Source organism: Diplotaxodon limnothrissa, linkage group LG22 (genome assembly GCF_057381915.1).
Source record: "Diplotaxodon limnothrissa isolate DT_005_m linkage group LG22, D_limnothrissa_male_GT1.1, whole genome shotgun sequence".
NCBI lineage: Eukaryota > Metazoa > Chordata > Actinopteri > Cichliformes > Cichlidae > Diplotaxodon > Diplotaxodon limnothrissa.
This window is the reverse complement of record NC_140616.1, coordinates 21,850,641-21,865,115: the sequence shown is the minus strand read 5'-3', so window position 1 is coordinate 21,865,115 and position 14,475 is coordinate 21,850,641. Positions and strand designations below refer to the sequence as shown.

Sequence of the window (14,475 nt, the reverse complement as noted above, 5' to 3'; positions counted from 1 at the left end):
TATATATTTGCCTTGCCCTTGCTTTTTGTCTCATCCTCCTGCCTTGTTGTGTCTTCCCTTGCAGTAATCCTCTTCCATGAAGAGTTGTAGATTTTATTTTTTCATCTTATTATATTGTGCTTAGTTTAAGTTAATAAAGCCACTTTTTAGTTTGTGCTTCTAATTTCCGAGTCCTGCATTTACAGTGGGGCAAAAAAGTATTTAGTCAGCCACCGATTGTGCAAGTTCCCCCACCTAAAATGATGACAGAGGTCAGTAATTTGCACCAGAGGTACACTTCAACTGTGAGAGACAGAATGTGAAAAAAAAAATTCCATGAATCCACATGGTAGGATTTGTAAAGAATTTATTCGTAAATCAGGGTGGAAAATAAGTATTTGGTCAATAACAAAAATACAACTCAATACTTTGTAACATAACCTTTGTTGGCAATAACAGAGGTCAAACGTTTACTATAGGTCTTTACCAGGTTTGCACACACAGTAGCTGGTATTTTGGCCCATTCCTCCATGCAGATCTTCTCGAGAGCAGTGATGTTTTGGGGCTGTCGCCGAGCAACACGGACTTTCAACTCCCGCCACAGATTTTCTATGGGGTTGAGGTCTGGAGACTCGCTAGGCCACTCCAGGACTTTCAAATGCTTCTTACGGAGCCACTCCTTTGTTGCCCGGGCGGTGTGTTTTGGATCATTGTCATGTTGGAAGACCCAGCCTCGTTTCATCTTCAAAGTTCTCACTGTTGGAAGGAGGTTTTGGCTCAAAATCTCACGATACATGGCCCCATTCATTCTGTCCTTAACACGGATCAGTCGTCCTGTCCCCTTGGCAGAAAAACAGCCCCATAGCATGATGTTTCCACCCCCATCCTTCACAGTAGGTATGGTGTTCTTGGGATGCAACTCAGTATTCTTCTTCCTCCAAACACGACGAGTTGAGTTTATACCAAAAAGTTCTACTTTGGTTTCATCTGACCACATGACATTCTCCCAATCCTCTGCTGTATCATCCATGTGCTCTCTGGCAAACTTCAGACGGGCCTGGACATGCACTGGCTTCAGCAGCGGAACACGTCTGGCACTGCGGGATTTGATTCCCTGCCGTTGTAGTGTGTTACTGATGGTGACCTTTGTTACTTTGGTCCCAGCTCTCTGCAGGTCATTCACCAGGTCCCCCCGTGTGGTTCTGGGATCTTTGCTCACCGTTCTCATGATCATTTTGACCCCACGGGATGAGATCTTGCGTGGAGCCCCAGATCGAGGGAGATTATCAGTGGTCTTGTATGTCTTCCATTTTCTGATGATTGCTCCCACAGTTGATTTTTTCACACCAAGCTGCTTGCCTATTGTAGATTCACTCTTCCCAGTCTGGTGCAGGTCTACAATACTTTTCCTGGTGTCCTTCGAAAGCTCTTTGGTCTTGGCCATGGCGGAGTTTGGAGTCTGTTTGCGGCTGTGGACAGGTGTCTTTTATAAAGATGATGAGTTCAAACAGGTGCCATTCATACAGGTAACGAGTGGGGGACAGAAAAGCTTCTTACAGAAGACGTTACAGGTCTGTGAGAGCCAGAGATTTTCCTTGTTTGAGGTGACCAAATACTTATTTTCCAAATTCTTTACAAATCCTACCATGTGAATTCATGGATTTTTTTTTTCACATTCTGTCTCTCACAGTTGAAGTGTACCTCTGGTGCAAATTACTGACCTCTGTCATCATTTTAAGTGGGGGAACTTGCACAATCGGTGGCTGACTAAATACTTTTTTGCCCCACTGTAGGTCCAATTCTTGCCTGCTCCACAGCCAGCCTTGACACTACCACAATTTCACCCTCTGGCGTTGCAATGTTCACTGTTTATGGCCACAAGATGGAGCCAAATTTATTTCTATATTGCCTGTTATCCATGCATTAATAAGTAAAATTCAACAGAGCAGCCATGTGACAAAAAACTAAAGTGGAGATTGCCCTCATTAATATGGCATTTTGTTAATTTTTGAATTAAAGTATTTAAAGGATTCTATCCATTAAAATGGGCTATATAAACTGTGAGACTGTCTAATACACTATGGCACCTATAACAGAGAAGGCAAAAATCTCCTGCAGAGCTCAACGCTAAACATTAAACTTTGGTGAATAAGTCACTATTAAAATAATGAGACCGTAGCACAAGTGACATCTGATGGATTTACGTTGTGTTTGTGTTTTTTTCTGAGGGAGTACAATTGCTTTTGAACTAAGAATGTGGGTTCTGGTCAGGCGCTGGATGCTATTTGCCAACAGGGGGCGTTACTAGAACAGAAGAAGTCGCCAGCCGCAGTAAAACGACGAAGAAGAAGTCACCTGTCGCGTCATGTCATCATAAGACCACCAAGGTTATTCCGAAGGTACACGAGACAATTATGAAGAGCGTTTGACAGAAGTAAAGTCCTCTCTTATGCCGGTAAGAAGAAAAATATGATTAGTTTGTGTCAAGTAATGAAATGTAACCGGCATTTACTCGGTAGCTAGCTTCAACTAGCCGGCTAACCTCATGATGGAGGCGGTCACACCAAACTCCATTAAAAATAGTCTGATTTTAATACATGGAGGTGTATACTGATCGGAAAAGAAACAAAAGTGGGTGTATAAAATACTCATATGTGATGCTAAGCATAAGGTACAGACTCCGGCTTTGAAAGCTAAATCCAGGTGTTTTCTGCTCTAATCTGACATGAACCCAGGTCGCGATGAGGATCTCCTGTTTACTGTCCGCCACTGCTCGAACCTTCAGTCTGTCGTGTCCTGCAGCCGGTCTGCTCTGCTGTAGGCTGCTGGGCCCCAGCTCTGTCGTGAGGTGAGTTTCCTGAGGGGGCAAAGTAGATTCTGACAACGAAAGAAGTGTATGTTTTTGAGTGGACCCCCATCTCCCCTGTTCTTGTATTACGAGCAACAGAAAATCAGAGCCCATATAGTCTGATTTAAACTATCCACAGGCCTAAATGAAATGAGAAAGAATGTCAGATTATGGCTTTTGTTCTCATTTTTGTCTTCATCTCTTCTTCAAGATCTTGGAGACTACCTCCAGCATTGCTGTTATTTTTAGATCACTTCCTATAAGGGGTAATCCTTACATCAGCCTTGAAATTCATTCTTATATTGCTTCCTATATATTTCTGTTGCGTCCCATTATGATCATTGCACTGTGATTTCACTGTGGCTCTTAAACATTTGCAGAGAGCAAACATCATCATTATTTGGTACCAACTGTCCTGACTTCAATGTGTAGAATCATTGGAGGCGGTGAGTTGGGTCTCTAGCTACAAACGAATAGTTTTCATTTATGTCCATGTGGGAAATAGGAACAGGAATTAATTTCGAGGCTGATATTGTCAACTTGGTTATCCACTTTGCCAAAGTAGACATCAGGTGTAAGGATCACAGTTTTGACATACTGGTGGAGATCCCGCATCCTTTTTAGAGCCAAAGTGCACAAGCAAGGGTGCATAATGGAACTTCTAGGATGTGATTTATATATTTAATGGTCACATTCCTGGAACTTTTCAGTGACACTTTGAGAAATATCCATGTGCCCAATAATGACCGTTCCTTAAATCTCGGTTTTTGAATAAACTGAAAAAACTCAATAAGAATTATATTTTGGCCCCTAGTAAACACAAAAGAGCTTTAGTGACATTAAATATAAAATGTTCCCACAGCTGTGATGGCAGGAGAATGGTTGCTGTGATTTTCTGTGTTACAGGTGCATAACACAGAGTGTACAGAGTGAGACGTGCATAAGGTCCAGACTGATCTCGAGTCTCTTCTTGGATTAAATTATGGGAATAATTACTAAAGATCCTGCTGTTGTGCTAAATGTGTAAATGCATGCAGCTCTCTGGTTACATGTTTCAGTCTGTGGCTTTTCTCAGCATTTGTGAAATGTTTCTGGGTGTAACCCTGATAAAACAGTCATTCATTAACTAATGAAAAATCAAATAGAAGAAGAAAATATGCAGTTCGTTTACCCACCACAAAAAAAATGATATACAAATGTATCAGTAATGCATCCATGTAAACACGTGGAGTAGTCCAAATACTGTAACCTGCAAATAAAATTGAAGCAAAAAATTATATCATTTTATAATGAAAAAATTATGTCTTATTCTGTATTAGCAGGGTGTAGTAATACACACTAATAATCCTGCTGCTTTAAGTAACCCTATAAATCTGCATGCTTTTAATAAACTCACAAGAAAGTCAGCAGTTAACAACAAGCACTACTTCAGCTGCTGTTTTGTTAAACCCAGGCTGCATTCATTACTGGTGACTCTCATTAAGTAGTCTGTGTGCACATCATGGTAGTAGGCAGCTGGTCTGTTGCTAACCGCTGGGAGATGAAGTAGGGGGCACCATAATTCATTGTAGTATTTATATTGCTTCTAATTGTCTGACGGTGCCTAATGTACTTTTTCTTGAATTTAAATAAGTTCTTATGATTGTTATGATCGATGATCATTAGCCTGTTTTGGAGCCCCCTCCAGCACTTGGTGCCCTGTGCACACCACAGTGTGCGAGGTGCTGTGAATGAGCTGCGAAGAGTTAGTGAGAAACTGTGTTTTTGTTTTAGGGTTTTTTGTATTTTTAATGTTGATGAACTGGATCCTTAACTCGATGGTTCCCTGTTGACAGTGAGGGCAAACTCCACTTGCTGCCTATATATATATATATTTTTTTTTTTTTTCCTTGTGTGTGTGTCACATGTGGCTGCTTTCTTGCTCTTCACTGCACGACACAGTATTTTTCATACGAGACAAGTGACCAGACCGTTTCCTTTTCAGTAGAAGAAATATGTCCTCCAAAAGGCAAATGGACCACCTAGAGAGGACCTCGAACAACTACAGACAAAATGTAAGTCTACAGTGTGTAGCTGAGGAATCTGATCTTGATGTCTGTTAACTGTGCCACACTATTATTAACCCACCACTGAACTCTTCTCTGTGTGTCTCTAACTGGGTTTTTGACTTAGACTCTGTATCCAGCACAAGTATGTGGAATTATAAATGAGTCAGAGACGGTAAAAAGACTGAGAATAGCCGTGCATCCAAACTTCACCTTCAAAGCAGGCCAGTGGTGAGTAGACTCTCATTAAGTTTTAAATAAGAGAAGGTACAACTGAAATCAGCATTTTCCAGGTCAAACTACACACAGTACCAGGGTCGACTGCAGTTTTCTGAAACTTATGTCTGTGAGAATACTCATATGACAGCTTCAGTCAGTAGTAGAAGATCCCAGAGTGGGATACACTCTAGGAGCACATCAAACACAACTTATAGACAGTTATAGACTGTATTTGAACAGTATTCAGTATTTGAACAGTATTACCAATATGGATCATTCTGTCATATTTAATGGCATGCCAGTATTAAAACTTTTTTTTAAATACACAATGCTTGGGGTGATTTAGAAATGGTGGCATGACAAAGTTTGTCCGACTGAACATCTCCTACCCAAGTAATTACTACTATCCTATTAACACAGGTTGGCACATTCATAGTAAAAGTCAAGTCAGAGTTCATTCCTATATGCTATATATATATTCCAGTCACTAAATCACCATTCACTATACACTGAAAATCAAATAAAATGAGTAGATAAGAGTGTTTTCATTAGGGCTGGGTATCGTCACTGATTTCTAGAATGGATTTGATTGCAATTCACAAGGCCCCGAATCGATTCGATTCAATTTGAATCGGGGAAATTTTGCCTCAGACAGTCAGAAATATTATAATTCAGATCATGCATCAGTACATTTCCATATTCGTATACCTATAAAAAGAAAGCTGACACTTGCGAGACTTTACCAAAGGTGTGAGCATCACAGCAGATGCCTTTGTGTCAAAGTAGCTGTGGATAAAACACAGAAAAACATGAAGGTGATTTTCCTGGCCTGGGATTTTATAAATATATTGTGCAGTCAATCAAAAACGAAAGAAAACCATTAATCAACATATGAATATTACCTGATGCTGCTGAAGTGAAGCAGAGCAAAGTTACAGATGTTTTATTAGAGACACAGCCAAGCGTTTTGCAATTTTGCATAATTTTAAAAAGTTTAAATTTGTTCAGTAGCTTACTGAACAGCAGAAATGAGGAAAAAACAGCGGCCGACAGCGCTGTAAACAACGGTAGACTTGTGCGCAAGCGAATAATGAAGAAAACAGATTTTTAGATGGGAAACTGTTCTTGAAGTATAATGTGAGAGAGAGAGAGAGAGCTGTGCATGAAGTGTGGTTTTTATCGTGGTGGAAGCAAAACAGCAAAAGTCAGAGTGAATTCTTGACGATGTTTATGTGAAGCAAAGTTTGGATCTTCTTTTGCTGCTGGTTCAGTCAATATTGTTTGGAGAGAGATCAAACTAACAGCTTTAGAATCAGCGCAAAAAGGACGTAAACACAAAGCGCAGACCCGCCGAAACATCAGAATCAGCGAGCTGTCAGCTTTCAGCCCCGACCGTGTCCGTGCCGTCAGGTGAGAAAGGCAACATCTCACTGCTTCTGATCCGTTGGGTCCGCGCTTTGTGTTTACGTCTTTGTGCAGAATCCATGTTCCTGCTCTCATTTACTGTTTTAGCTGTTTGGTGGTTGTTGAAACTTTGTGAGGTTTAACCTGAGATTCTGGCATTTCGGGCAAAATAAATTTATATTAAAAAATCGATTCAGGATTTTAATGAATCAATATCACGTTATCCAAGCCGGAATCGATTTTAATCGATAATCAAAACCCACCCCTAGTTTGCATACTCTGCTCTGCTCAACTAGACTTGAAGGTAAACAAGAACAAATATGTTTTTAAAAGTGGTTTAAAATGACTGAGAAACTGGGGATCTCTTATGTAAAAAGGTTGCAGAGTATATATCACAGCTGATGATCTCAGAAGTTCAGTGTTGGTCAGTGTCAGTTTTTAACATTTGAATAATTCAGAGTAAAATGGTTCTATTCACACACTGTGCTACAACTTGGAAATGTTTAAGAGTTAGCATGGGATAAGAGTCCCTGAGGCTTTCTTTGCTTTATTTGTCTTGACAAAACGTAAAACCTCAGTTAGAGATGGCAGGTATCACAACAGTAACTGTAAGCTTTCTTTGTTAAGCCAGGCTTTCTGCTTCATTGTCTGTGATATGACTCTTCTTCCACACAAATGAGCCCTGATAGTGTGTCCTACTCCAATCAGAGGTGATGATACAGATAAAATGGTGTTTAGAAATCTACAAAGAACATAAACAAATACCAGTAAATTGTAAATAAAGGAGTGTAATGCTGCAGAAAATCATTAATCTGGTCATTTAGCACACCGAGCGGAAAAATAAACATTTTAATTTAAGGTAAATTGCACGTTAAAGCTCTGCAACATTAAACTGGATACATTTTAAGATTAAAGTTTACTGTCCCATAGTCTAATAAAGGAGACCTGGGAATCGCTTTGGTTTATGGCCGGCTCAAAGAGAAATTAGATTTATTGATTCAGCTGGTATTCTTGTTGTGTTTTCTGTGCCTTAATAGCTGCATTTCCAACAATATAAAAGAGATTAGTCATCAGATTAGAAACAAGTATAAAAACATTTAAACATTTTCTGCATCACCAGCTGAATACATAAATACATAAAGGTTATGTGTTCAGCATAAGTTACTGCAGTGATTTAGCCAGATAGAGACCCATTTTTCTGATACAGAAAACTCTGAGTTCAACATGGCTTACGAAGCTATTAATCTGGCCTCGTAGTACACCCGTCTGTTCAGACTTGTAATACATATCCTGACACCGCTGGCTTTGTCGTTCTGTTTATGCAGTAGTGTGGTTTTTCAGACATGCCCATGGCGTTTGCCATATGGGAAGTACACTAAGTGGCATATAATGCATGATGTTTTCTTTCTACAGCACGGCACACAAACAAGAGCGTGTCCTTGTTTTGTTTTATTACACTGTAATTTATGTGTAATTGGGTATAAACAGCATTGTTAGCTCCAACCACGAGTGCTTGGGCCCGTCATTCTATATGCCTGAGGTAAAATGGCCGTATTGTTGTGTAGTGACACTGGGTTGTAATAGCGTCTGTCAATTTAGAAAAACCAAGGACAACAAAAGGCAACAGAGCTGCATCGTTATTGGTGTGACTCGAGAGTGCAGCCTGGTAATGTGGGCAGAGATTTGGCTTTCAGTTGTAAACTGTAGTGCTGTAAAAGAAAAATGCGTCCATTAACACACAAAGGCCTGTTCTCTTTCTAAAGACTTTGGGAATAACTTAATTTAAAATAGTGGATACACTCCCATCTTCTTTGATTTCTAGCTGCAAAAGACAATAAATTACATAGCATCTATTCATAAAGTAATTACAAGTATATTTGGTTTACTACTAAAATTTAAGCTAATAGTTTTTCTGTTTTCTTCATGGTGCCATTAGAAACCCAATACAGTGATAGCACTTAGGTCTTCCTTCATCAGTCATTGTCATGTAGTGCCTATAATCACCACATGGGGGCAGGGTTGTGTCAGATTCATCTTTTCCAAGCACTTCTTACAGAACTTCCAGTAAATTTCAGCTGTAGTCCTCATATTGGTCAATACCATCAACCGGAGGAAGGATCGAAGCCTCTTAATCATTTAAAGCCTTGAGTCAGATGAGGATGACTGAAAATAGACACACGGGGAAGCGTTTATCGTCCTTGATGTTGCTCGTATACTGGCAGCTTTTTGACCGATGCATAACATGAGGAAATGTTTAAGCTAACGTCAAGAGACTCTTCCAATAGCAGGTTGGGAACTTCTTCAATGAGCCAGAGCTTTTTTTTTTTTTTTGGTTCTGTTTTGTTCTCAGTCCTGGTCTGTCAGTCAGTGTTGCCATTGTTAATTAGTGTAGCTTGCACATGCAGTATGTACATGAGCCCATACTGTTGGTGGGCGGTGGTGAGAAATAAAACTGGCAGCCAGTTGCCCTGCGGCGGCTGATAATGAATATAAATAGATGGAAATTCTCAACTTGCAATGTTTTTTAAGAAAAAAGGGACTGTTTAGTTGTTCATCTCCAGGTGGGAGAGGAGGAAGAGAAGGAGGAGGTGGATGGAACATATGTACATGATTTCACAGCGGATCCATATTTATGATGCCTCTGAGGGTCTCTCTGGTGTAACAGTAGGTCATTGTGTTGGTGGAACATTAGCCCAACTGTTTAGCACTGCATTTTTCCCACTGTGACTACTCTATTGTTCCTACTGATTGACAGATGTGACTATGTGTAAGAAAGAGATGCTTCACTTTGAATAAACTGATCAGCTTTACATCTGGTTCTGTTTTGTTGTCCCTGGTTTCCAAAAGAGGATTTCTGCTGCGTCGATGCACATGGAAACACTCTATAAGCATTTCGACTTTGGCCCTGTTTTTGTTTTTGCTGTTTTATTAACTGTTAGCAAGTAGGCATGTACCAATTTGTGCTACAGTCACCATTCCTGGCCCTTATGATGGCTAGACCCGATCAATTTCCCAAAGTTTGTCTAATATATTACTCTTCTACGCTGGCTAACTGTTCAAAGACATCTTTATATTGTTCCCAAAAATAATAACTAAGTGACAATAAAATCAGTGAAACAATCTATGGATCAAGTTCAAACATCTGCTAATGTAAATAATCAATAAACTGAATGATTAAATGCTGTGTTTTGCTGTTGTGTGTCTGCAGGGTGGATTTCTTTATCCCTGATGTGGAGAAGGTTGGAGGCTTCTCCATGTGCTCCAGCCCAGGTCTGCTGCAGAGGGAGGGAGTTGTTGAACTGGCTGTCAAATATGCCAAACACCCACCAGCCCACTGGGTCCACACTACAGTGAGTACAATAATCACGACCTTTATGGTATCCAGATCTCTGGTTTTGTATGAAAATCAAGAAAACTGAAAGGAATATTATAAAACAGCAGAGGTTCAAAAATCATGAGGCTAAGACCAATAATGGATAAGGTGTTACAGCATTACAATCCACATTACGACATAATCACACAAGTGTTGAATGGAACAAGATAAATGAGCTGATATTTTTAGAATTGTTTGATGTGTGTGTGTTTGCATACACCCTATTATCTGCGAACAACCATTAATTGAGCTCTCTTGTATCTTTCCTTTTGTGTCATTTATTTATTATAATGGTGGATTTAATTTTAAACATGGCTCAAAATGTCACACAGTGAGGTCAGCAAACATGAGTCAGAAATTCACACTGCTCTAAATGCTCAGTGTCAAACAGTTTCTTTGCTCCCAACTCATGGCTCTTCATGATGTCATCAAGAGCAGATGGAGATAATTTTGTCATCTCAAATAAACACCTCTGACTGTATGTACAGGAGGGTTCCCTTAAACAGAATAGAATAGTGTAGCCTTTTATTGTTATTGTACATGCAATGTTCCCTCTAATTTTTCACGTGTCTGAGCGAACACGCAAACTCCCCGAGCGGTCCCTTGGACCACTGTGAGCGACATCAGACGTGTGCACTGTGGTCACGCCAGCATCAAATCCATCCAAGTTACATGGTTTATTAAAATAATCAAATTACAGCATTTACATTTATGTTAGACTACTTTTAATTAACTGCTTTAGCCCATTTACAATGAAAATTTTTTAAAAATCTAGTCATTGACCTGTGTAGTATGGTAACACTATTGGAAGTAAAAATAACTTGAACTCCAATTTTGAAAACACAACTTTCTTTCTTTTTAAAAAAAGCTTTGACTTGTATTATGAGTCTGTGGTCTGGTTTTACGTGGCCTATCAACACAATTTAAAAACTGGTATAAGTCCACACTTTTTCCGTCAATTGTTCCGTCTGTCCTGCTCACATCTCCAATGGTTGTACACGTTGTCATTAACGTGGCTTCACTCCACATCAGCCACGCCGCTTTGCTAGCTAAAACACCGGTGTCGGCACATAAGGACGCTGTCATAGCTGTCAGCAACGTTGATTAACTGCGTATATACGAATGTGAATCGCATCATTGGCTGGACTATGGGATATGGTGGCATCGTTCTAATCCCATACTGGAGCAGCCAGTTACTTACTGACTAACACTGCAAAACAGAATTGTTAAAGTATTAATTTTAATTTCAATGCAGGTTAGATTTTTTTCTTTTGTGCGCAACACAGATTTTCTGTGCGCAGAGACCGTGCCAGCAGTGCGCAATTGCGCACGTGCGCAGCTTAGAGGGAACATTGTGTACATGTATAACAAAATTGTCGGTGATCTGCACCAACTCTGTTGGAATAAAATATAAATGGTAGACAGGAATAAATGACAAGGGTGACAATTACTTTTTTTAAAACAGGACCAGATAGGTATGGATAGCTTTTTTCCCTTTTAATATATGAAATCAAATTCTAGAGCAAATATATCACAACACTGTGTGTGTGTGTGTGTGTGTGTGTGTGTGTGTGTGTGTGTGTGTGTGTGTGTGTGTGTGTGTGTGTGTGTGAGACAAACGCATCATTTTTAAACTCCACTGGTGCCAGTAGTTGTATGAATATTAACAGCGTTTTCTTCCATCTCTGTTTCCCTTTCTGTAGTCTACATGTTTGTTTGCAGCTTCTTTGTTTGATGGTGGGCTCAAAAAAAATAGCTTTGAGCTACTATGCTGTGTGTAAATAGGAACGAGCGATGTGTGTTTGAGGGTACTGAGACTTACATCTATCAGCTCTGAGATCACTTTATGATCCTTTTGTTTGATATTGTGTTACAGGGATAGTGTAGGGACCATCACAGCAGATTACGACTGCATGCATTATCATGTGGGCGAGTGGTCATGTGTGCTAAAGCAGATAAAGGCATATTTAGTGCTCTCCTCGACTTCAAAAGGCCTTTTGTGACTTGTAATATCGGCTGCACTCGTACAGCAGCAACATCGATTTGTAGTGCGTATGATCTAAAATTGGCTTTTTACACTTGTTGAGGCAGGTTTTAGATGCAGTTTGTTGTCTCTGAAAATTTTTATTTCAGCTTCTTATCACTGATGGATGCGAGTTAGCTGGCTTTGCAGTTTGTTTCAAACTCCTTCCACTTCTCCGTCTCTCCCTCTTCCTCTCAGTGTACAGTGGGCTCCAGAGTGGCCATGCGTGTCGGCGGGGAATTCTTCTTTGACCCATCGCCATCTGAACCCTCTGTGGATTTGCTGCTGGTGGCTGGAGGTGTAGGGATCAATCCCTTGTATTCAATTATGCTGCACACAGCAGATCTGCTGCGTCTCAATCGAGCTTCAGGTGGCCAGGATTACAACATAGGCTCCGCCCACCTCTGTTACAGTGCCAAGAACACCGAAGAGCTGCTGTTCAAGGTATGCTTTAGAAAATTTCCATGTGTGTAAAATCTATGAGAAGGTTTGTTTTTTTTAAATTATTTTAATAAACTTTTATAAATGTACAACATCCTACCTTCTGTGTTCCCAGAATTCTATCATTGAGGTGTGCCAAGAGTTTCCTGACAAGTTCTCCTGTGACTTCCATGTCACGCAGCAGAGCACAGACGTCGACCTACAACTCCTGCCGTTTGTCAACCGTAAATACTGCACTTTCGCTTTTCTTTGTTTGGATGAGATGATTGAGTAACTGTCACATTCAACCACAGCCTGTCTTGGTTGATTTATCTGTGTCATCATAGGCTAAGTCTCCATGTAGGCGACTGAGATGGGATAGGTGCCGCAGCACCGCGTCTTAATTAATTGATTTGCTTCCCTTGTGTCTCATCAGATGGGAGACTCACAGAGGAGGTGTTGCGGAAACACGTGAACCCACAAAAAACTCTGTGTTACTTGTGTGGACCCCCGCCAATGATTGAATCAATTTCAAAAACCCTCATGGACCTCAGCCTCCCCAAAGATAGGATCTTCTTCGAGAAGTGGTGGTAGGGGCCCTCCTACAGCTCCCAGAAACCAATTCCTGCCTTTTGTTGTCATCAGTGGGGAAGGTGTACATCTGGGAGAATGGAAAGCAAGTGAAATGTTCCAGTGATCTGGATTTCAGTATGAATGTTTGTGTAGATGAGGAAACTCATCCTCTGATCCCTGCCACAGCAACCCGTGCTTGATTTGCGATAGACCGCTGGGACCGCCCACGCCTCAGCTAGCAGCTGACACACAAAGACAATAGAGATTATTTATATTTCCTATAGTATAAACCAGCAAGATGAGTGAAATTCCAGTGTCCTGTACATGTGTGCATCTTCAGATCTGTTCACATTTGCAGACACTTCTGCTGCAATGTCAAATCAGGTTTTCAGCGAAAAACTGTGTTAACAAGGGGACCAAGAACCAATGTAGAGGGGAGAGACTAAAGAAATAACAAAAATGAAGACCGCTGGAAAAATCAGCATGTTTGAAGGGTTTTAATTGTGAAACAGAACTCTTCCTTTGGAAAATAAGCTTTTGGTGTTGTTGAAAAGATTGATCTGTAAAATTTAAAATTAGATTACAAAGTTGGACTGTATGAGTGTGAGGAGATATGTTGCTAACTGAAAAATACTCCAATACAAAACAGTTTGTAAAATAACGACTTTTTTTTCAGTTTCTGCACCGATGAAACGAGCGCTAGGTAAAGTGTAACCAGAGAGATTTGGAAGTGATAGCAGATGGACTTATTGGGTGCTTAAGTTATTTAAAGGAAATGGAGGGATATTTGAAACATTAGCATTGTGTACTTTTATTTTACGCTGTACATTAGCATTTTAATGACTCTCTTTTAACGCAGTACCTCACCTATTTGATACAATGTAACTTAGAAGTATTACGGTGTTTATATTCAGTGTACTGACACTTTTTATTTAAAGAGCCGCAGGTTTTAGAGTTGCATCAAAGCATTTGTTTTTCACATATTACTCCTCAGCTTTACACCACTGATCATATTTTTAGATTTAAAACTTCACAGGCTCCCACACATTGGCCAGTATCCCCCCCCCCGCTTTACTCACTTACGCTGTTACCACGTGCATGCGCAGCGCCCATCCCCTATACAGCCTCTTCTTCAGCCACAGGCATTCACATACCCATAAACGGTTTCTCATCACAGGGTAGAGTAAATATCCCATGGTGCCATGTAATGGAACCTCCAGGTGGTCTGCAATTGGCTCGGATCACTGAACATCCCTCAGAGATGGTTGCAAGCTTCCTGTTGTCATCTCTCAGTGGGGGGTTGTGCCGTTGAGACTCAATTTTGAGTTGTTTGTGCATTTCTTCCTCATATGAGGACAGCTGTTTATGATTTTAAAGGAAATAAAGAAAATTGAGTCAAGTCCGCCTGCAAAGACTTTATTGACTCTTTTTTTTTTTTTTTTTTTTATGAAGACCTACATGTTACACTACTTATACACAACACAGGTGGTCCAGGAAATGAGTCGTAAATATCTGATTTTTAAATTACACATTTTCTAAGGTCAAGTTTACCCAAATTACAAAAAAAGTAAATTAATCAACAGCCTCTAGT

The 14,475-nt window shown here is 40.2% G+C and overlaps 1 protein-coding gene across 1 annotated transcript; it reads left to right on the top strand.

The window, feature by feature from the left end:
• The first annotated feature begins 2,352 nt into the window (after positions 1-2,352).
• On the top strand, positions 2,353-13,350 carry oxnad1 (oxidoreductase NAD-binding domain containing 1). The gene is made up of 8 exons (XM_085346575.1): positions 2,353-2,434; positions 2,715-2,827; positions 4,812-4,881; positions 5,000-5,103; positions 9,704-9,845; positions 12,090-12,335; positions 12,448-12,556; positions 12,748-13,350. The coding sequence occupies exons 1-8, from the start codon at positions 2,429-2,431 to the stop codon at positions 12,903-12,905; spliced, it is 948 nt and encodes a 315-aa protein (XP_085202701.1). The 5' UTR covers positions 2,353-2,428; the 3' UTR covers positions 12,906-13,350.
• The last annotated feature ends 1,125 nt before the right edge of the window (positions 13,351-14,475 follow it).

Bases quoted from the DNA above. Each gene is read 5' to 3' on its own strand.
- oxnad1 (XM_085346575.1), top strand. The intron at 4,882-4,999 runs GTAAGTCTACAG...TTTTTGACTTAG, and splicing joins CGAACAACTACAGACAAAAT to ACTCTGTATCCAGCACAAGT. The intron at 12,336-12,447 runs GTATGCTTTAGA...CTGTGTTCCCAG, and splicing joins CCGAAGAGCTGCTGTTCAAG to AATTCTATCATTGAGGTGTG.